Genomic DNA, 23540 nt, shown 5'->3' with positions numbered 1-23540 from the left:
CGGATCCCGAAGAGGACTGGGGTTGGCTGCGTGAACAGAGCCTGAAGGGGGCTAGTGCACCACAGCTACCCGGGAGGTAGTCCGGGAAAAGGTCTGCAGCTGCTGAAGAGGCAAGAGACCATTGCTTCGGGTGTGTGAGGAGAGAGGGTTCAGATCACCGCCTAAACGAGCTCCAGAGACGGGCATGAAACGCTATGGCTGCTGCTGCCGCCACCAAGAAGCCTGTGTGCAAGCAGAGGTCACTATCCACACCTCCCCTCCCGGGAGCCTGTGCAGCCCGCCACTGCCAGGGTCCTGTGATCCAGGGACAACTTCCCCGGTAGAACAGACGGCGTGCCCCACTCTGCCACCGCAGGCTTGCCCTGCATCCATAACCCTCCCTCCCTCCTGCCTGAGTGAGCCACAGTCCCCCCGAATCAGCTGCTCCTTTAACACCGCCCTGTCTGAGCGGGAACAGACGCCCTCAGGTGACCTACACGCAGAGGCAGGTCCAAATCCAAAGCTGAACCCCGGGAGCTGTGCTAACAAAGAAGAGAAAGGGAAATCTCTCCCAACAGCCTCAGGAGCAGCAGATTAAACCTCCACAATCAACTTGATGTAACCTGCATCTCTGGAATACCTGAATAAACAATGAATCATCCCAAATTGAGATGGCAGACTTTGGAGGCAATGATATATATATATATATATTTTTTTTTTCCATTTTCACTTTTCGTGAGTCTGTATGTGTGTGCTTCCTTGTGTGATTTTGTCTGTATAGCTTCGCTTTTACCATTTGTCCTAGGGTTCTGTCTGTCCAGTTTCTGTTTCTTTTCTTTTTTGGGATAGTTTTTAGCACTTGTAATTGGTGGATCTGTTCTTTGGTTTGGCTGCTCTCTTTTTTAAATTATTAATAATTATTTTTTATTTTAATAACTTTATTTTATTTTTTTCTTCCTTTCTTCCTTTTTTTCTCCCTTTTCTTCTGAGCCGTGTGGCTGACAGGGTCTTGGTGCTCCAGCCGGGTGTCACACTTGTGCCTCTGAGGTAGGAGAGCCGAGTTCAGGACATTGGTCACCAGAGACCTTCCGGCTCCACGTAATATCAAATGGCGAAAGCTCTCCCAGAGATCTCCATCTCAATGCTAAGAGTCAGCTCCACTCAACAACCAGCAAGCTACAGTGCTGGACACCCTATGCCAAACAACTAGCAAGACAATAACACAACCCTGCCCATTAACAGAGAGGATGCCTAAAATCATAATAAGGTCACAGACACCCCAAACATACCACCTGACACGGTCCTACCCACCAGAAAGACAAGATCCAGCCTCATCCTCCAGAACACAGGCACCAGTCCCCTCCACCAGGAAGCCTACACAACCCATTGAACCAACCTTAGCCACTGGGGGCAGACACCAAAAACAACGGGAACTATGAACCTGTAGCCTGTGAAAAAGAAGACCCCAAACCCAGTAAGTTAAGCAAAATGAGAAGACAGAGAAACACACAGCAGATGAAGGACCAAGGCAAAAACCCATCAGACCAAACAAATGAAGAGGAAATAGGCAGTCTACCTGAAAAAGAATTCAGAGTAAAGACAGAGTAAAGATGATCCAAAATCTTGGAAATAGAATGGAAAAAATACAAGAAATGTTCCACAAGGACCTGGAAGAACTAAAGAGCAAACAAACAATGATGAACAACACAATAAATGAAATTTAAAATTCTCTAGAAGGAATCAATAGCAGAATAACTGAGGCAGAAGAACGGATAAGTGACCTGGAAGATAAAATAAAGGATATAACTACTGCAGAGCAGATTAAAGAAAAAAGAATGAAAAGAACTGAGGACAGTCCCAGAGACCTCTGGGACAACATTAAATGCACCAATATTCGAATTATAGGGGTCCCAGAGGAAGAAGACAAAAAGAAAGGGACTGAGAAAATATTTGAAGAGATTATAGTTGCAAACTTCCTTAATATGGGAAAGGAAATAGTTAATCAAGTCCAGGAAGCACAGAGAGTCCCATACAGGATAAATCCATGGAGAAACACACCAAGACACATGCTAATCAAACAATCAAAAAATAAATACAAAGAAAAAATATTAAAAGCAGCAAGGAAAAAACAACAAATAACATATAAGGGAATCCCCATAAGGTTAACAGCTGATCTTTCAGCAGAAAGTCTACAAAACAGAAGGGAGTGGCAGGACATATTTAAAGTGATGAAAGGGGAGAACCTACAACCAAGATTACTCTACCCAGCAAGGATCTCGTTCAGACTTGATGGAGAAATTAAAACCTTTAGAGACAAGCAAGAGCTAAGAGAATTCAGCACCGCCAAACCAGCTTTACAACAAATACTAAAGGAACTTCCCTAGGCAGGAAACACAAAAGAAGAAAAAGACCTACAATAACAAACCCAAAACAATGAATAAAATGGTAATAGGAACATACATATCAATAATTACCTTAAATGTAAATGGATTAAATGCTGCAACCAAAAGACACAGACTGGCTGAATGGATACAAAAACAAGACCCATATATATGCTGCCTACAAGAGACCCACTTCAGACCTACGGACACATACAGACTGAAAGTCAGGGGATGGAAAAAGATATTCCATGCAAATGGAAACCAAAAGAAAGCTGGAGTAGCAATTCTCATATCAGACAAAATAGACTTTAAAATAAGGACTATCAGAAGAGACAAAGAAGGACACTACATAATGATTAAGGGATCGATCCAAGAAGAAGATATAACAATTGTAAATCTTTAGGCCCCAAACACTGGAGCACCTCAATACATAAGGCAAATGCTAACAGCCATAAAAGGGGAAATCAACAGTAACACAATCATAGTAGGGGACTTTAACACCCCACTTTCAGCAATGGACAGATCATCCAAAATGAAAATAAATAAGGAAACACGAGCTTTAAATGACACGTTAAACAAGATGGACTTAACTGATATTTATAGGACACTCCATCCAAAAACAACAGAATACACTTTCTTCTCAAGTGCTCATGGAACATTCTCCAGGATAGATCATATCTTGGGTCACAAATCAAGCCTTGGTAAATTTAAGAAAATTGAAATTATATCAAGTATCTTTTCCGACCACAATGCCATGAGATTAGATATCAATTATAGGAAAAATTCTGTAAAAAATACCAATACATGGAGGCTAAACAATACACTACTTAATGACCAAGAGATCACTGAAGCAATCAAAGAGGAAATAAAAAAATGCCTAGTAAGAAATGACAATGAAAACATGATGACCCAAAACCTATGGGATGCAACAAAAGCAGTTCTAAGAGGGAACTGTAAAGCAATACAGTCCTACCTCAACAAACAAGAAACATCTTAAATAAACAACCTAACCTTACAACTGAAGCAATTAGAGAAAGAAGAACAAAAAACCCCCAAATTTAGCAGAAGGAAAGAAACCATAAAGATCAGATCAGAAATCAATGAAAAAGAAATGAGGGAAACAATAGCAAAGATGAATAAAATTAAAAGCTGGTTCTTTGAGAACATAAAATTGATAAACTATTAGCCAGACTCATCAAGAAAAAAAGGGAGAAGACTCATATCAACAGAATTAGCAATGAAAAAGGAGACGTAACAACTGACACGGCAGAAATACAAAGGATCATGAGAGATTACTATAAGCAACTATATGCCAATAAAATGGACAAACTGGAAGAAATGGACACATTCTTAGAGAAGCACAACCTTCTGAGACTGAACCAGGAAGAAACAGAAAATATAAACAGACCAATCACAAACACTGAAATTGAGACTGTGATTAAAAATCTTCCAACAAACAAGAGGCCAGGACCAGATGGCTTCACAGGTGAATTCTATCAAACATTTAGAGAAGAGCTAACACCTATCCTTCTCAAACTCTTCCAAAATATAGCAGAGGGAGGAACACTCCCAAACTCATTCTACGAGGCCACTATCACCCTGATAACAAAACCAGACAAAGATATCACAAAGAAAGAAAACTACAGGCCAATATCACTGATGAACATAGATGCAAAAATCCTCAACAAAATACTAGCAAACAAAATCCAACAGCACATTAAAAGCATCATCACCATGATCAAGTGGGGTTTATCCCAGGAATGCAAGGATTCTTCAATATATGCAAATCAATCAATGTGATACATCATATTAACAAATTGAAGGATAAAAACCATATGATCATCTCAAATAGATGCAGAAAAAGCTTTTGACAAAATTCAACTCCCATTTATGATAAAAACCCTGCAGAAAGTAGGTGTAGAGGGAACTTCACATCAACATAATAAAGGCCATATATGACAAACCCACAGCCAACATCGTTCTCAATGGTGAAAAACTGAAACAATTCCCACTAAGATCAGGAACAAGACAGGCAAGGTTGCCCACTCTCACCACTCTTATTCAACATAGTTTTGGAAGTTTTAGCCACAGCAATCAGAGAAGAAAAAGAAATAAAAGGAATCCAAATCAGAAAAGAAGTAAGACTGTCACTGTTTGCAGATGACATGATACTATACATAGAGAATCCTAAAGATGCTACCAGAAAACTACTAGAGCTAATCAATGAATTTGGTCAAGTAGCAGGACACAAAATTAATGCACAGAAATCTCTTGCATTCCTATACACCAGTGATGAAAAATCTGAAAGAGAAATTAAGGAAACACTGCCATTTACCATTGCAACAAAAAGAATAAAATACCTAGTAATAAACCTACCTAAGGAGACAAAAGACCTGTATGCAGAAAACTATAAGACACTGATGAAAGAAATTAAAGATAATACAAACAGATGGAGAGATATACCATGTTCTTGGATTGGAAGAATCAATATTGTGAAAATGACTCTACTACCCAAAGCAATCTACAGACTCAGTGCAATCCCTATCAAACTACAAATGGCATTTTTCACAGAACTAGAACAAAAAATTTCACAATTTGTATGGAAAAACAAAAGACCCCGAAGAGCCAAAGCAATCTTGAGAAAGAAAAACAGATCTGGAGGAATCAGGCTCCCTGACTTCAGACTATACTACTAAGCTACAGTAATCAAGACAGTATGGTACTGGCACAAAAACACAAATATAGATCAATGGAATAGGAGAGAAAGCCCAGAGATAAACCCACACACATATGGTCACCTTACTTTTGATAAAGGAGGCAAGAATATACAATGGAGAAAAGACAGCCTCTTCAATAGGTGGTGCTAGGAAAACTGGACAGCTACATGTAAAAGAATTAAATTAGAACACTCTCTAACACCATACACAAAAATAAACTCAAAATGGATTAAAGACCTAAATGTAAGGCCAGACACTATAAAACTCTTAGAGGAAACATAGGCAGAACACTCTATGACATAAGTCACAGCAAGATCCTTTTTGACCCACCTCCTAAAGAAATGGAAATAAAAATAAAAATAAACAAATGGGACCTAAGGAAACTTAAAAGCTTTTGCACAGCAAAGGAAACCATAAACAAGACGAAAAGACAACCCTCAGAATGGGAGAAAATATTTGCAAATGAAGCACCTGACAAAGGACTAATCTCCAAAATTTACAAGCAGCTCATGCAGCTCAATATCAAAAAAACAAACAATCCAACCTAAAAATGGGCAAAAGACCTAAACAGACATTTCTCCAAAGAAGATATACAGACAGCCAACAAACACATGAAAGAGTGCTCAACATCACTAATCGTTAGCGAAATGCAAATCAAAACTACAATGAGGTATCACTTCACACCAGTCAGAATGGCCATCATCAAAAAATCTACAAACAATAAATGCTGGAGAGGGTGTGGAGAAAAGGGAACCCTCTTGCACTGTTGGTGGGAATGTAAATTGATACAGCTACTATGGAGAACAGTAAGGAGGTTCCTTAAACATCTAAAAATAGAACTACCATACGACCCAGCAATCCCACTACTGGGCATTTACCCTGAGAAAACCATAATTCAAAAAGTCGTGTACCACTATGTTCATTGAAGCTCTATTTATAATAGCCAGGACATGGAAGTAACCTAAGTGTCCATCGACAGATGAATGGATAAAGAAGATGTGGTACGTATACAGAATGGAATATTACTCTGCCCTAAAAAGAAACGAAATTGAGTTATATGTAGTGAGGTGGATGGACCTAGAGTGCGTCATACAGAGTGAAGTAAATGAGAAAGAGAAAAACAAATACCGTATGCTAACACATATATGGAATATAAAAAAAAAAAGGTTATCGAGAACCTAGGGACAGGACAGGAATAAGGATGCAGATGTAGAGAATGGACTTGAGGACACGGGGAGCGGTAAGGGGAAGCTGGGACAAAGTGAGAGAGTGGCATGGACTTATATATACTACCAAATGTAAAATAGATAGCTAGTGGGAAGGCCGCATAGCACAGGGAGATCAGCTTGGTGCTTTGTGACCACCTAGAGGGGTGGGATATGGATGGTGGGAGGAAGACACAAGAGGGAGAAGATATGGGGATATATGTGTATGTATAGTTGATTCACTTTGTTATAAAACAGAAACTAACACACCATTGTAAAGGAAATATACTCCAATAAAGATATTTAAAAAAAAAAAAACGCCAGCCTTGGAGGAACTAAAGCCTGAGATATTCCTCTTGATAATTAGCCCCTAAATAACTGCATTGGGTGTTTTCAGAAAGACTAAAAATGCCACAATTCGTTCTTTGTTATAAATTAAATTTTGTTTTAGATGGACTGAATTTTAAATCTCATTAATTATTTGAAGTGATTTAAATTATTGCTGTTATTTTACTTTGATTTTGGGCTGCTTAAAAAGTATGTCTGAGTTTTGCATTTCATCCCAGGCCAATGTTCTGAACCTAGAATACTAAGTCAAGGACTATTGTGCTAATACTCACCTCTAATGAAATTATATACACGACATAAAAATAGTGAAGCATCTTTGTTATGGAGCGGAGGCTAGCACACCGTTGTAAAGCAATTATACTCCAATAAAAAAATAAAAAATAAAAAAAGGAAGAAATCATGGGTACATGTAAAAAAAGAAAATAAGATAACAGAATAAGATCAAACATACCAGTTTCGATAACCAATATTTAGCTATATAGATAGAAGTTTAACTTTTTAAATAAAATAGAAAAACAATGAGAAAATGATTTTCAAAACACAATCTGGGGGACTCCCCTGGTTGCTAAGTGGTTAAGAATCCACCTGCCAATGCAGGGAACAACAACAACAAAAAATAGTGAAGCATTATGTTGCTTTGCCCTGGGACTTTACAGCAGGTGGACTTTGGGGCAGCAGGAGGATTAGGGAAAGGCTCAGGAAGAATCACATGACAAGGATTTACAGCCCCATCTCTACCTGTAGCTTGCTTCTCCACCCATCTTGTAACTCTGATCACACAACCGGCGATCAAAGCCCCTCAGAAGATGGCCTCTGGAGGAGAAAAGAGCCTCCACGCCGGAAGCCCAGCAAAGTGCTTCTACCCTTCAGCAGGTGACAAGGTGCCCCCAGGCCAGGAGGAAGCACAGCCGAGTACTGGGGCCCTGCCCTGGAGTAGGTACAGCCAGAAAGGTGAGGGCCCCCTGACCCCATCCCCCCAACAGCTTTCCTTCTCAGGGTCACGGAAGCCAGAAGATCTCCACCAATTTCTACTTTATTTCTCTGGTCTAAACCACAGCCTTCTTTAGCTTGTCTTTTTTATGAAATTGTTCTAGGAGGGACAGAACACTGAGCCATCAACACTTTGGTGGGAATTCATGAGCAAATCCAGAAAGGCTGCCTGTGAGAGGGAAGCTAAGAAGAAACTGTAATTGCTTTACAAGTTTTGCCCATTTGTCCCACCTGAGCTCAGCTCCATATCTGTCAACGGTGATCTCAACCCTCTTAATTTCCACGGGCCCCCATACCCCCTTGGAGCTGATCTTTCTGTGGGCAGGTAAGTGTTGTACCATGGAGCTCTGTCTTGAAGCAAAAGCAGCAGCTACCACTTGGATGGTGAGTACGTTTCACACTTTGTAGATGCTCAATGCTTTCGAATCACTTTGATAGGAAAAATCCACCTTCTGGGTTGCTGGGCTTCTAACTCTCCCTACTCGGTGTAGTGACCTCCTTGTCCACCAGATGGCAGGAGCTCCTCATGTCTACAACTGTGGTTCTCAGTGTGGTCCTGTACTGGCTTCCAGGGAAACTAATCAGAAATGCAAATTTTCAAGTCCCACCCCAGATCTACGGAATCAGAAAGTCTGAGGGTGGGGCACAGGCATCTATGTTTTAACAGGTCCCCTCCAGGTGATTCTGATGCAAGTTGAAATCTGGTCCATATCAGGGCATCAATAAAGCTGTTCTCTTGAAAAGAAAAATATATACTGTGCCTTACATACAACAAGTTCTCGAACACTTGATGAGTTAATAAAGGGGGACATAAAAGATTGAAGGAGACTGATCTGAAGAGGAAAGCTTCATTTGCTCCCGGGGACCGCTTGCTCAAGGGGCAAGGGTATGTAGCCACATCTCTTTCCCCCTTCGCTGAGCACAAAAGATTGCTGGAGTCTCCCCAACCCTGCAATCCCTTAACCAGTAAATGAAACCAATCTTGGAGGTATGGGGTGTGGGGAGAGCGCCTGCCATTAACACTAAAAATTCTTTCCGATGATAACATATCTGGCATTTGCCTTAAATAACCCTGGGAAGGATGGATGAAGCAAGATGGGCCATGGGCTGATAATTGTTGAACCGGAATATTCATTACAAAACTCTCTACTTGTGCACGTTTGTAATTTTCCGTAGAAAAGTTTTATGGAACTAGAAAAAAATTAACAAAAAGCCTTTCAAAACAGTAGCATTTTAGGAATTAAAATATGCTAGAACGCTTCTTACCCATTGAAAAGAGTGAATTTTAATTATTGCAGTCATATGGGAGGAAGAAATCAGAGAAGAACATATCAGCAACACTTAATCATCTTAAAAAAAGCTAAAGTGAACAGAAAGGTGATCAATGAAGAAAGAAGCAGGTCAGAAATTTCAAATAGGGTCAGAAAATTAGAAACAAGGATCAAGGTTTGAAGAAAATGTGACTAATTTCATTCAATGTGAGCAAGGTATCACAACAGATACCTTATATTGAACCACAAATGGCAGAGTTAGACTTGTAAGAACCCACTAACTATATGGAGACAGCAAAGAGGGGGAAAAATAAATTTCTGAATCCCTGGTGTTCAAATAAGAACAGAAGTAGCTAGCCAGGATTAAGATGTAGATGCAAATGCAAAATAAAGAAAAGCATCCATTAAAGGGGGAAAAAAGAACTAACTCATCTACACTGAATAAACTAAAAGAGGGAAGGAAATGGGAATCATCAAATATTCAGGAGGCATTAAAGAAGCAATGATCCATCTCTTGAAAGGAAAAAGCAAAGCAAACATTCCATCTGATGCTCTTTAATATCACTGAGTGGGTCTCAACCATCGCATAATGTAGCATGTTTGCTGACCTCTGCCTTTTTCTTTTCTCATCAGTTATAGGTGCTTTTTTTCCATGGAAGACAGAGGATCAATGTGTAAAGTGATCCACAATAGCACTTATATCAAGTTTGGTAGTATTAAAGCATATTACATTCTGCAAAGCTTAAATTTTGAAATAATTCAGCAATCCACTGACTTACTAGAATGACAGTTACATACCTTCAATTTTATTTACTGAAAGATCCAACTTCTGCAGGTGAATGTATCCACAGAGGATGCTAATGTCAATTAAATCAAGATCCTGAGAAAATAAAAGGTAAAAGATTTAATGTTGCTTTAACAGATGAGTACTCAGGCTTCTCAAGACATCTGGAAATAGAAGTTGACAGAAAGAAATCCAGAATTTCCTTTGAAAGTACAGTAGAAGTGAGAGAATAAAATCTGAAGCCTACTACCAACAGGGTCTCAAAACAGACTACAAACCCCATCAAAAAATGCATTCTTCTGAAGGAAACAATAGCTTGGAAAATTAGTGTTGTTAGCAAGAACATATACAACATGAAAAGGCAAACTAAAGCAGTGTTCATGAAGACCTTTAGAGCAGAGTTTTATATTTAAAAAAAAACCCAGACGTAAAAGCAATAAAGCCAAAGCCTTTATCTAGTAGAAGAAAAGAGAAAGCAAATGCCTAGAATTCAAATGAAATGTTAGAAGAGTTCACACCTAATCGAGTGATCATTAATAACAATACTTCTCACGCTTCCTCAGGCTTCAAAGCTCTCTCCCAATAATCTCATCTGATCAAATGAGCCTGTGAGATCTGTAGGGCAGATTATCCCCAGTGTAGGGATGAGGAATGTGAGGTACAAAGAGGTAGGTAAATAGCCTAAAATCACTTAGCAAGTTAGCAATACAAAAGCAGCTCCAAGTCTCCTGAATCTTTGTCCGAGATTCCTTCCATGAAATCTTGCATCTAGTGAACATCACGAGGGGTTGGAGGGGAATTTGGTCCCTTGGAACAAAGACTCATGTCACTGGTTTATGTTGTGATGTCAGAGTCAGAAAAAGCCAACCAATAAAGTGTCATGATAAGCAAGTTCTCAAATATAAGAATGATAAGAATTTTAATAAAGGCCTCTAGAACAATAATAAGTAAATTACTGATGACCTACTACATACAAGGCATTAAGCTTGGCATGATGAGAAACACGTACAATGTTGGACTAGAGCTACATTTTGCCTTTAAGAAACTTATGACTTTGGGAAGGAGAGAAACTGTGTACACAAGTAATTAGAGAAAGTTAGAAAATTATGTGTAACATAAGTAAGACATAAGGGGGTAAAAATCACTAACCTGGCCAACCCTAAGAAAGTGTATTCAGTAAGACAGGCTATTAGGGCAAAGTAATTCAACATGTAATATCTCAAATGTAAGGAGGTCAGTGGCAAAGTAAGAAGCTTCAGTCCATCTAGCTGAAATAAGATTTAAAGGATTGTGCTTTTTTGTAGATCAATTTAAGGCGTAGCACTACGTATATACATAGAGTATTGACTGAAAAGGACTTGTGTACAGATGTACCACTGCTGGGATTATCTTCCATTCCAAAGCCTAACATAGTGCAATGCACACAGGGTCCCTGTACGTTACTGCCTGACTGGCTGAGTCATCCATAAAATGCTGTAAAGTGAAAAGAGCAAAAGATTAGAGCCTTCGTATGCTGTTCTCAAAGGACATGCCATGAAACCAGCATGGGTAAAAAGGGCTTAACATTTTTTGGACAGTTTACTAGTTCAAATCCAAGATAAAACAGCCTTGCTATGAATTATATATGCTTGAGGCAAATTAGGGTGCTGTAGCAAAATTTCAGTGTGTTTTTTTCACCTACATATCTGCATTTACTCTGTGGACCTCCAAGGAGTAGTTAATGCTTTACAATACAAGAAAGCAAAAGAAATAAATTATTTTTCTAGGACTATAAAGAAACAAAATGAGGAAAGAAGCTGAAATATTGAGTACTCTGCTCTTACAGCTTCTCTTATGATAAATTTAGAGTCAAGATTCCGTGCTGGACCTACTAGAGAATGGACTTGAGGATATGCGGAGGGGGAACGGTAAGCTGTGACAAAGTGAGAGAGTGGCACGGACATATATACACTACTAAACGTAAAATAGATAGCTAGTGGGAAGCAGCCGCATAGCACAGGGAGATCAGCTTGGTGCTTTATGACCACCTAGAGGGGTGGGATAGGGAGGGTGGGAGGCAGGGAGATGCAAGAGGGAAGAGTATGGGAACATATGTATATGTATAACTGATTCACTTTGTTATAAAGCAGAAACTAACACACCATTGTAAAGCAATTATACTCCAATAAAGATATTAAAAATATAATAATAATTCAAAATTGATAATACACTTAAGTGTGGAAGATAAAACATTAAGGCCTCTAGAAGAAACTAAAGGGAAATATATTTATGATACTTCTATAGGCAAAGATTTTAAAAATTGGACACAGAAAGCACTAATCATAAAAGAAAAAATATTGATGTCACTTAAATTTAAGAAATTCTGTTCATTAAGAGATATCATTAAGAGAGTCAAAAACCAAGCCACTGGGAGAAGATAATGTGTACATCTGACAAAGGATACATATCCAGAATATATATCCACAAATTAATAAAGATGGACAATCCAATAAATATATGGGCAATAGACTACAACAGGCATTAAGCAAATCTAAATGGCCAATAACATACAAAAAGGTACTGCAATAAAATGCCACTATACTCCCAAATATCCTTTTGCCACTGGTTTCATCAAAAAAGGATCCAAACAGGGACTTCCCTGGTGGCAGAGTGGTTAAGAAATCATCTGCCAATGCGGGGGACGCAGGTTCGATCCCTGGTCCAAGAAGATCCCACATGCCGCAGAGCAACTAAGCCCATGCGCCACAACTACTGAGCCTGCGCTCTAGAGCCCGCGTGCCACCACTACTGAAGCCCGTGTGCCTAGAACCCATGCTCTGCAACAAGAGAAGCCACTGCAATGAGAAGCCCGCGCACCGCGACGAAGAGTAGCCCCCGTTCGCCGCAACTAGAAAGCCCGCACGCAGCAACGAAGACCCAATGCAGCCAAAAATAAATTTAAAATAAAAAAGGATCCAAAAAAAAAAAAAAAAGAAATCTACAGTAAAGAATATATCAATATACCATATTTTAGTTAAAGAGAACTAAAGAGAAACATTTCAGAATAATTTGGAAAAAATAAGTGTTTTCAACTTCATGTCATATATAAATGTAAACAAAATAGATAATATTGATAGATAAAGAAATACATACATACAAAAAAAAGATTCTGTGCTGGTATCGAAATCTTGAAAATTGATGAATAACAATACATTTTTCTCTTTCATAATAGGTACCTTTTAGAAAGTGAGCTATAGCTCACAGCTACTGATTTCTTGACATACTTAGGGGGAAAAAAGTCAATACAAAAATATTTTGTTCCCTTGGATTCAGATATAAATTGTAGTCCTGGCACTGATCAGAAAGAAAATTCTTAAAGAGTTTTTGATTGGTTTTACAGAATCAAATTCAACCTCCTGGAAGGAAAGCATTGATTACTATAAAACAGACTGCTTAAATTGAAAGAAACAGACTGTGAAGGAAATGAAAACAAAGGAACTTGGCGGGGGGCAAGGGGGCTGATTATTGGACTGGCCAGGGCTCTTTGATGTCAAACATAAATAACTCATCGCCATTCTCCATCACATGCAAGACTCTGAGATTTGGGGGCCACCAAAAAAGGTATGAGTACCAGAGAAAATGGATGTGGTCCCACCAGTGTCAAGATGTGGCCAGCCAATGGTGAGCTTCTCATACTCACTGATAAAGTCAGACTGAGGTAGACCTGCTCAGTCCCAGAGCCTGAGCGCCCCAGTTCGTAGAGTTTCTCAGCCACGACCTCCTCTCTCAGGACCCCATCAAATTCTCCCTGCAAAAAAACCAGAGAGGTGGACAAAGAAAGGATTTCCATTAGAAAAGAAGTAATCCAACTCATCATATCCAGCACTTATTTACTATATTACATATCTGGGAGCTGAGCCTTCCAAAATTTACCAAAGAAAACTGTGTTGTTGGGACTTCCCTGGTGGCACAGTGGTTAAGAATCCACCTGCCAATGCAGGGGACAAGGGTTCGATCCCTGGTCTGGGAAGATCCCACATGCCGCAGAGCAACTAAGCCCATGCGCCACAACTACTGAGCCTGTGCTCTAAAGCCTGTGAGCCACAACTACTGAGCCTGCGTGCCACAACTATTGAAGTCCATGCACCTAGAGCCCGTGCTCCACGACAAGAGAAGCCATTGCAATGAGAAGCCCGTGCACTGCAACAGAGTAGCCCGCTCTCGCCACAACTAGAGAAAGCCTGTGCACAGCAACGAAGACCCAACGCAGCCATAAATAAATAAAGGAAATGGTAATTAAAAAAAAAACTGTGTTGAAGACTCATACGTGTTACATATGATTAAGAAAATATCGATCAAATCAATGTATTGCTGCTGAACTTTCAGGTGGTTGCTTGTATTAGGTATCCAAAGCAGAATTAACACAGTAGCAGTAGAAGCGTCAATATTAGTGATGATAGCTACGTTGGTTTAGTGCTTCTGTTCTGGGCACTGTGCTAAGAGCTCTCAATGGGTCCACTCATTTAATCCTCCTGACAATCCTGAGGGAGGTACGCTTAGCTCCATTTTACAAATGAAGAAACTAAGGCTCACAGAAGTTAACTTGCCTGAAACCACATAGCTAGTATGTGACAGAGCCAGAATACAAATCCGAATCTGTCTGACTCCAGGGCAGTTCTAACCACTACACTTGACTGCTTGTCTACAACCCAAAGGATGGTTACATCAAATTAAGGCAATTACTTCTCTACATCTGGTATTCTTGCTGGAGAAAACAGGTCCTCAGTTCACTTTGTACTGGCTAATTTTGCTGGATTCATACAATTTACAAGATTAATTAAAAGGGTAATATCATTTGTAGAAGGAGGTTGGCCCTTAGTGTATAGACACCATGGACCAGTGGTGGCCCAACACACCCCTCCCCCAGTAATGACAGAACAGATAATAGATGGACTAGTGCTGTGTTTGTGCCGCCTTCAGCTCCATTATGACCAACACACTAACATCAGCACGAGGACACAAAATACAAGTGACCACGTCAGTCACGCCAATATCACCAACCAGTGTAACTGGTATAGGGACTGTGATGGCAAAACACTCTCTCAGGTCTTCTATATTCATTCAAGAGCCAATGATGCTGCTCAGCCTTCTAGCACTAAGGACATAAGTATGCAGGCTTGTGCTACTGTAAAGAGCTTTCTTTCCTCCCCAATTTCCACTAACCCAGAGAAGCAAATATCACTCAAACAGAGATACTGCGCAGCTGGTTTGAACCCCAGATCTGCCATTTTGGACATATGACTTTGGAAGATAAAAGTTTTCTCTGAGACTCATAATTTGTCATCTATAAATAGGATATGTTATTACTTTTTCTTTATGTTTTGGAGAGAATGAAAAATAATTGTGAACATAAAGCTCTTAGCGTGGTGCCTAGAACACAGCAAGTGTCCCCAATAAATGGCAGCTGTTAGCACAAATTGGTGAATTCAGAAATTCCACATCTTATTCATCCATACCAATCAACCTGTTCACAAAATGGGGGAAAGAGATCTACTTTTCTAAAGAAAGTTGCAATTTTTTATAGTAGGCCTGGGAAGGAATAGAGGTGAGAGTGTTACCTTCCCTCCCAAACTTTCCATGTGGCCCACCCCCTCCATTTCCTGGAAACGAGAAACTACAGAATCCCTTATTTACAGTAGGTGGACATCTGTTTTTCAACACAGCCATTGATACAGAGACTGGACACACTGTCAGCACTGTCCCAAAGCCCTAAGGCAAGACTCCTCACGGCCACCCCCTCACACATCCTTTGAGGTTCCTGCCATTTGTCAGTGTCACGTCTCCCCCTTCTGGTCTTTGGTCATCTTCAGACCTTGACCAGCTCTATCTGTATCTTGGGTGGTTTCAGAATCCCTAGGGAGGGCCACTCAACACCCTGACCACTCCAAGTACATGCACACATACACGTTCCTTTATTTTCTCAACTCCAGACACCTTAAAATTGATCTCTAGCCAACTTCAGCCACTCACTCCTCTGGGCATGCCCTGGACTTAGTCATCATGCTAAACTGCTCCACCCCAGAAACCTCAGACCTCAAGTCTTTCATTGTTCTCGGCTCCCACAGCTGCCCATCCTTCAACCTTTCCAACACCTACTGAACTTGGTCTCTGACCACAACAAAATCTCCGGTCTGTTCAGCCTTCCCTTTACCTCAGAGTCTATCTGTCCCCTCCTGACTATACTTCCTTCTCTACTGCGTCTCCCATGGGCAATTTCAATGTCTCTCTACCCTCAAGTCTCTGACTCCTTGGCCCCTGACTGCAACTGCCCCATGCGTACCCAAACCTGAATCAACCTCACGCTCAACTACTGCGCTGGGGCAGGGATTATGTCATGTTCATCACCCATTTGGGATAAAAATCTTCCCAGCATATGAAGCACAGGTCATCCAAGTACGCAAACTATTTCAGGAGTTTGGTAAACTACAATAGAGGTAGGTGGGGTGCTTTCACTAGGAGCAGGGCACCCATTTTATGGCCGTTTTAGTGGGGAGTAGCGGGTTGGCAAAGACTTCCTCGGTGAGAGAACCATTGAAACCTAAAGTTGTGAGTTATTCTGGCAAAGGGGAAGAAAGGGCAGAAGAGGGCCAAGAGGGTATTGCAGGTACAAGGGGCAACATGTACAAGATCCCAAAGGCAAAGGCGAGTATATCCCGCTGGGGAAACTACAAAGAGTTCAAATAGTGAAAAGTGTGAGGTGGGGAGAGGGATACAGTACCTAATACATGTTTGGTGCTAAAACACGGGCTGAATGAATAACAAGACTACTCCTCCCCCCCGAGGGGCTGAGTGAGCGGGAAAGGCCCACTCTGGTGCCACATTCAAGTCAGCTTCTAGCTGGGCCTCGGCGCTGTGCTGCTGTTATGGTCCCCTTCTTCCTCAGCGGCCTTTCAAGCCCCCACCTTGCTGGTGAGATCTCCAGCCCTCTCCTCAAGCTGTCAGGTGCCTCCACTCCTTTGTCCTCACTCTCAGCAGGGGACCCTCTCAGTCCTCCTCTTCCACTTCCGAGGCAAGGTAGGAATGATCAGACATCAGCCCCTCCACATCGTGCACCTGTCCTGATGCTTCCTGCTGGGGTCTCAGAGGTCAGCTCCTCCTCCACACTCAGAGGGTCCAGCACCCTCTGTTTCCCCAGAGAACGTGTCCACGGACCATCAATGTTGCCCTCTTTTGCCTGTGGTTTCAACTGGTCACTCTCCACTGTCATTCTCCAAGCTGTCACTTCTCCAGCTCTACGAGCATGTGAGTCCCTTCTGTCCTACAAGGGCTCTCTTCACTCCTGCATGTTCCTTTAGCTATAGCTATAGTTTCCCATAATAGCCACCTCCCATTCACGCCTCAATTTACTTCACTTAGGCCGCTGCCTTCACGTCACAAAATCCACGTGGGCCAAGGTCTACAGTGACTGTCAAATAGACAAAGCTAATGAACTTTTTTTTTTTTTAAGAAATATTTATTTGAGGCTTAATAATTTGTTGGGTTTATTTTATTTTTTCAAGATTTTTTTTTGATGTGAACCATTTTTAAAGTCTTTATTGAATTTCTTACAATATTGCTTCTGTTTTGGTTTTTTGGCCGCGAGGCATGTGGGTCTTAGCTCCCCAACCAGGGATGGAACCTGCACCCGCTGCATTGGAAAGTGAAGTCTTAACCACTGGACGGCCAGGGAGGTCCCTAATGAGCCCTTTTTGGGCCTCTTCCCACTTAACCTCTTGGTGGCATAACCCACTCCAATGTTCTCAACACCCTTTCCTGCCCTGACTTCCCTCCCGTCCAGCTCTCTTCCTTCTCCTTTCTCTCTTATCAGTCTTTTCCAGTTTCTTCCCCTGAATCCTCTTCGTCTGCCTGCCTCTGAAATACCTGTACCCCCAGGGTATTTTCCTTGGCCCTCTCCTTCTCTTCTTTCTTCTCTTCCTGGATGATCTCACAGACTCCAATGCTGATGATTTCCAGGTCTCTGACCCTGAGCCCTCCTCTCCTGATTTCCAGAGGCCTACGATTCACATACCCAACTCGAATGCACAGCTCCACCTGTCCCTGTTTCCCACGGTGGTTAGTGGCCCTAATATTCCCCCCGGAACACGCCACAGACCCAGCAGTCACCCTAGACTTCCAATATTCAATTAGTAAGTATTTCATCTTAAATATTTTAAATACGTATTTCTCTCTAGCTTCCTTTCCATTCCCATTGCCTTAATCCAGACTCTCGTCTCTCCCCAAGAGATATCGCTCCTCTTTGCACTGATCTCCCTGCCTCCAGGCTTACCATCTTCTTATCTAGCCTCCCTCGGCCACAAGAGCAGTTCCCTGCTGCTTAGAGTCAAGTCCACAGTCCCTACAACAGCACAGAGCTCTCCACAATCTGGCCCCCACCTCATCTGTCTTTCTGCCCTCACCTATAACCCACCACTTGGAAAAGCTGCCGTCTGCCTGCCCACATACCACCTCTGCACCCAAGTAAGGGTTTACTTCCTTTCCAGTCTTCCGCCATGCCTGCAACCCGGCTATCATCTGTACACATCTCTTCATAGGATGAACACTCACTCTTATCTCACCTTGAGAGCTGGGACCATGTATGTCCTCCGTCACACTCTCATCTTTTTCTACCATTACTGTAGATATTACATATTACATATCTAATTTTCTGACAGCCTGCACTGTATCAGACACGATGTTAAGAACTTTAACATAGACTTCCCCATTAAATTTGATGTTCATAACTATCCAATGAGCAGGCATTATCACCCACATAAAGTTACTGACAAAGAGTGGTTTTCATGCAGCAGAAATATATCACAGGCCCAGACATTTCTTCTGCCCTGTACAGTCAGAGTACTTCCAATATAGTAATCGTTTGTGAATATTTGTTCAATGAAGGCTAAATTAATGAAGTCACCTGATGGGCTGTAGTTAGTAGATAAGAACAGGTTATTACTTGTATTAGTAACAGTATAAATAATATATTGTGCTAAGTAGTTTACACATAGGATCTCATTCAATTTTCACAGCTCTCCATAAGGTAGATAGTATTATAATTCCTGTAGTGCAGATGAGACACAGAGAGTATGAGTAACTTGCTCAAAATCTCACAACAAACAAAAGGCTTTATACAGATCTTTGAATTCCAAAGGCAATATTCTGAACAGCTGGTCTGCCCTAACTCCCTCAAGTTCATTGAGGCTAATTACATTATAGGCACTTAATAATCATTCTGACCATCAGAGCATTATAAATCTTAATCAGGCTAGGATATGGAAAATAAATCACCGAACGTAAAAGTCCAAATGTTTCCTCTTAAAACTTTTTGGTTTATTCAGCATATCAAAACATACGAGACACTATAAAAAGGTAAAAGAGACTGTGAGAACACAAAACAAATATTAATTTTAGAATATAAATAGAAGAAATAATAAACTTTTTCCACACAAAAGCCTACAAACCAAAAAGGATTAACTAGTTCAAGTCAACCCTCTCCCTCTAAGGTTTGTTATGGCATACTGAAGACAGATTAACAATGGTACTAATGAACCCCACAGCCGAAGAACATGCACTAATTAGAATAATCTGGTGATTCATTTGTTAATTCCTCTGGGGTGGAAGCCATACAAACACCTCAAAGTTGTAAAAACATCGCTACAGTTTTCCAGTAGTCACTGTTAAGCATGGCAAAGTAAATCAACAAAAGATGAACAAAATAAGTAGTAATTTTCTGTGGTCCACTTTAAGCAAAACTGATGTGTAACTAGGCCATGTAGAAGGAGGTAGAAGACGACAAAATGGGGGATGAGGGTGGAAAAAAAATGGGCCAAATGTGGAAAGTGAACAAAAGGACATTACAAAAGAAGGGAACCCAAGTGGAGACACAATGTAAGTAGTCAATGGCAGAATCAGAAGACACTGCAAGTTACAGAGGGGAGAACAAGAAAAAATAAGACAAATGAGGAAAGGGGATGGTGAAAGAGAACAGGCATAACAAAGAGAAACCTGTTTGGCCTCAAGGGGGAAAGAAAGGTGACTAGGAAAAGGTGCAATGATGCAGAGGGAATGCCAGAAGAATATCACAGAACAGGATGTTGGAAACTTTCTATTTCTCTGTATTATATCTACTTCTGAAAAGAATCTGAAGCAATTTATACTGTGAAGGAGGAAAGGGAAGAGAAAAACCTAATCTAAAGAAAAACTACTGAAATTAAGAAAAATACTGAATTAAGAAAAAAAGTTGTTTCTTAGCAGGCAAGACAAAGAGGAAAACCTAACAGTTTATCAAAAGAAAGCAAATCAAAAGAGTGGATATATGTATATGTATAACTGATTCACTTTGCTGTACACCTGAAACTAATACAACATTGTAAATCAACTATACTCCAATAAAAATTTTTTTAAAACAGCAAATAATGTATTAGAAAGCCAAGAGAAAGAAGTGACATGATGTGAAGTGGAAAGGGATAAGAAGGCAGGCGACGGGCTAAGGAAGGAGCAGGATGCTAATAAGTGTAAGAAGTGGAATTGGGTCATGTTTAGAAGAGGTATTGTAGAAAAGAGGGAATCTGTATTAGTGTGAAAGGCCAAGCTGCCAACGAGGCATTACAGGTGGGAATGTTGGGAACATTCCCCACATCCTGAAATACTCTCACAGTGAGCAGTGTGTGCTGTTTGTATAATGCATCATATACCCCTGGCAGAAGTAATATATACAAACTTTCAAGTCACTTGGTCTTTGAGGAAGCACTTAGATTATTTCAAAAGGGTAATTTTTTTTTTTTTTTTTTTCCCTAGAGGAAGGAGATGAAGGGACTCCTTCATCGGGGAGAGTGTTGGAGTATTTCACAGTCATGAGGAAAAGGTGCAGGGGGTGCAGAAGTCTGTCTATTCACAACACTGTCAAGCCATAACTCCCATACAAGTACTTTTCCTCAACGACGCTGTGTAACTTGACTCTTAAGAAATCAAATGTGCTAACGAAAAATAAAGGATACACTTGAAGATATATCAGGCAAAGGGTGAGGAAACCGGGTAACAGAAATGGGAAGGAGAGAGCGGGAGTCTCAGAGCAGTAAGGAAGAGGCGTTCCTGGAGGCAAGGAGCCCTAGGAATGGGCTCAGCCGCAGGCTGGTGAGGGGTCCGACCGCTGGAGAAGGAAGTGAGGGGGTAAGGGGTTGGGGGAAGGCACACCTCAAAATTCAGCATTTCGGACTCTGAAGACTCCCCGAACTCCACTTTGCCCTCGCCCTCTCCCTCGCCCTCTTCCTGGTCTTCGTAATCTCTGTCCACGTCCGACTCTTGATAGCAGTGAATGAGCTGCTGGAGTAAGTAGGAGGAGGTTTTGCGGAACGTATCTTCCGGTCTCTGCCCCATGGGAAAAGACCAGCGAGACTGACGTTCCTTTTCTGAGCGCAGCAGTTTCGACTGGGCTCCAGTTCGTGAACTGCTCACGCCTCCCTGTAGACAGGAAGGCTCCGGCAACTGGGGATCTCTCCCGGAGGTCGCCATCTTATTTACCGGGATTGCCTAGGAGACTGACGCCAGGGGAGGAGGCGCCGCAGGGGATTTTGGGGGCTGTAGTCTCCGCCCCTCCCTGCGTCCTCGCTTTCAGCTTAAGCTGCCACTGGTGCACGACTTTCCTTTCCTTTTTGTCCGTGTGTGTGTGTGTGTGGTGTGTGTGTGTGTGTTCAACCTCGAGGCCCCTCTTAGATATTTTTCATCCCGCCCTGAGATCACCGGTGAGCACCCTATCCTACTTCATTCACGGAGGCTCTTTACGCAGAGTTAGTGTTAGATGTCTCTAAAGCTGTCTGTCGGAAAGCTAGTAACACTGAAATTTTACTCTATGCAGAGTGCAGTGCGCATAAATGAAATAGAAGGCATGGTTCCTGTCCATATTGCGGATAATAAAGAGAAACTACCAGACAACGACTGAGAGTTGGTTGGCAATTAACTTACATTTTTACACCTAAATGCTAAGCCATGTCCTTGGGTAGAAAAACTGGCAGTGGTCTAACAATCCAAACTGAGAGACAAACAAACGACTGTCAAACTGACACTGTATCTGAAAGCCTCTGTAAAGCTATTAGCATCGCATAAATAGTCAATGACCTGCATTGGTAATGATTTTTATTTTGTTGCACAGGTTCTCTTTGCAGTTTTCTAAAATACTCTTGCAAGATTTCAAAGTATGATTTTATGCTAGCGTGATTTCATGTAACCCAAATTCCATAGCCTTGAGCTCCACAAAGTAGACACTGTATAGAAAAGCAGAATGAAAATTATAGTAACTATTATTGCCATAGTGATGACAATAGAGATCCTTGTGGGGAAGTCACCCTCATCCTTCTGGCCTTACAGGGCCTTTTCTCCATGCTTCAATGACAGCAGTTGCAAATACAAAATGATCCTGTCAGTGGCTGTCTGGGAAGAAGGAGAAAAAAATTCTTATGGACACCATCCATTGACTTTTATCTTTCTCAGTGCTTGAGGGCCCATTAAAAGTGACGAAAGCTTTCAGAATTACCTTCCTTCATTATCTTGCTAGTCATAAATGTAAAGGCCATGATGAAAGTATCTCTTTCTGCTAGGCTCATCTTACTGCTTGCCTGCTTCTTTTTTTCCAGTGGATTAAAAACTCCTCCAAGGGATTTTTCTCTACCCTCACCCCCATAGGACCTAGCTAGCTAACTGACATAAGGACGAAGGGGGCAGAAAGTATAAAAATGGAAACCCAGCGTGTTTTTTGTAGTTTTCAATAACTTAATCAGCATTTTCAGCAAAGCAAGCTTTGCCAGTGTCATTCTATTGAGAAAAGTGTCTTAAGGCAGAGTTAGTTAGGACCTGTTAAAGAGTAAATTTCAAAAAGTTAAAAAGATGATTATCATACAAAAATAGAAACACGTGTGAAAGATTTTATTCAACACATTAATTTATGAGGGAACCAGTAAGATGTTAACAGCGTATTCAGAGTCCACAAACAGAGACATTCTGAAATAAGTCCACTAGGTTAGAGGTAAAACTGGTTAATGCCCTACAGGACATTAAACTATAGCCTTTGGAGTTATATATTTCTAAATGTTTCTCTCTTTTCATCTGCACATCTACTCTCTGTCTATCCCCATTCAACAGATGAGGTAACTGAGGCCCACAGAATTTAAATAACTAGGCCCAACGACAAGCAGTGGTGCTGAAATCCAAACCTAGAATGACCAACTCCACTGTCTACCTTCAACTACCGCTTTTGCAGGTGGAAAATGTGAGGCAAGATAAAGGTACACAAGATGTCTCAGAAAAAAAAAAAAGTTATCAGCTAATGTTCTTAAACATAAATGAAAGAACTCAGAGAATAACCCTTTCATATAGAATCATAGCATGTCAGAACTAGAAAGAACTTAAAAGCCCACCTTATCCCAACTCTCCCTTTTATAGAAGAAGAAACTGATGGCCCTCCAAGGATGACTTGCCCAAACTCACCTGACTTGTTAGCAGCCAAGCAGGAATTAAAGTCAACACCTCTCCTTGCTCAATCTTTGCTGTTGCTAGTTCACCAAAATGCCCCCTATGCTCTAACTGTATGAATAGAATCCCCTAATTTGGAATTCTGGGTATCAAAATAGAAGGCACCCTCTCTATAAAAGTTATTTTACCAGGTAGAGAAGACAGAATTAGGCAGAGGGAGGGAGGTGAGGGGAGGGAATATTTTGCCAAAAGTCTTCCTATTAGCATAAGACATCAATAATTGCTTCTATTTATTCATTGCTTACTGTAAACCAGGCCTGTGCTAAATGCTGTAGATATGTCTCAGTTAATTATTCCAACTGTTCTCCAAAATAGGAATTGAT

The 23540-nt window shown here is 41.0% G+C and overlaps 1 protein-coding gene across 1 annotated transcript in view; it reads right to left on the bottom strand.

Moving 5' to 3' along the window:
• Positions 1–21204, bottom strand: part of LRGUK (leucine rich repeats and guanylate kinase domain containing) — a 122705-nt gene extending 101501 nt beyond the window's left edge. Inside the window, exons 1-3 of the mRNA XM_007466568.1 lie at positions 20887–21204; positions 13355–13462; positions 9690–9771 (exon numbers count right to left, since the gene is read on the bottom strand). Of these exons, the coding sequence (XP_007466630.1) occupies positions 9690–9771; positions 13355–13462; positions 20887–21204 (508 nt within the window). The remainder of the gene's footprint in view (positions 1–9689; positions 9772–13354; positions 13463–20886) is intronic.
• Positions 21205–23540: the final 2336 nt, after the last annotated feature.

Source organism: Lipotes vexillifer, unplaced genomic scaffold, assembly GCF_000442215.2.
Source record: "Lipotes vexillifer unplaced genomic scaffold, Lipotes_vexillifer_v1.1 scaffold71, whole genome shotgun sequence".
NCBI classification, from domain to species: domain Eukaryota; kingdom Metazoa; phylum Chordata; class Mammalia; order Artiodactyla; family Lipotidae; genus Lipotes; species Lipotes vexillifer.
The sequence above is the reverse complement of the archived record's forward strand: the minus strand, read 5'-3'. Positions and strand labels throughout refer to the sequence as shown.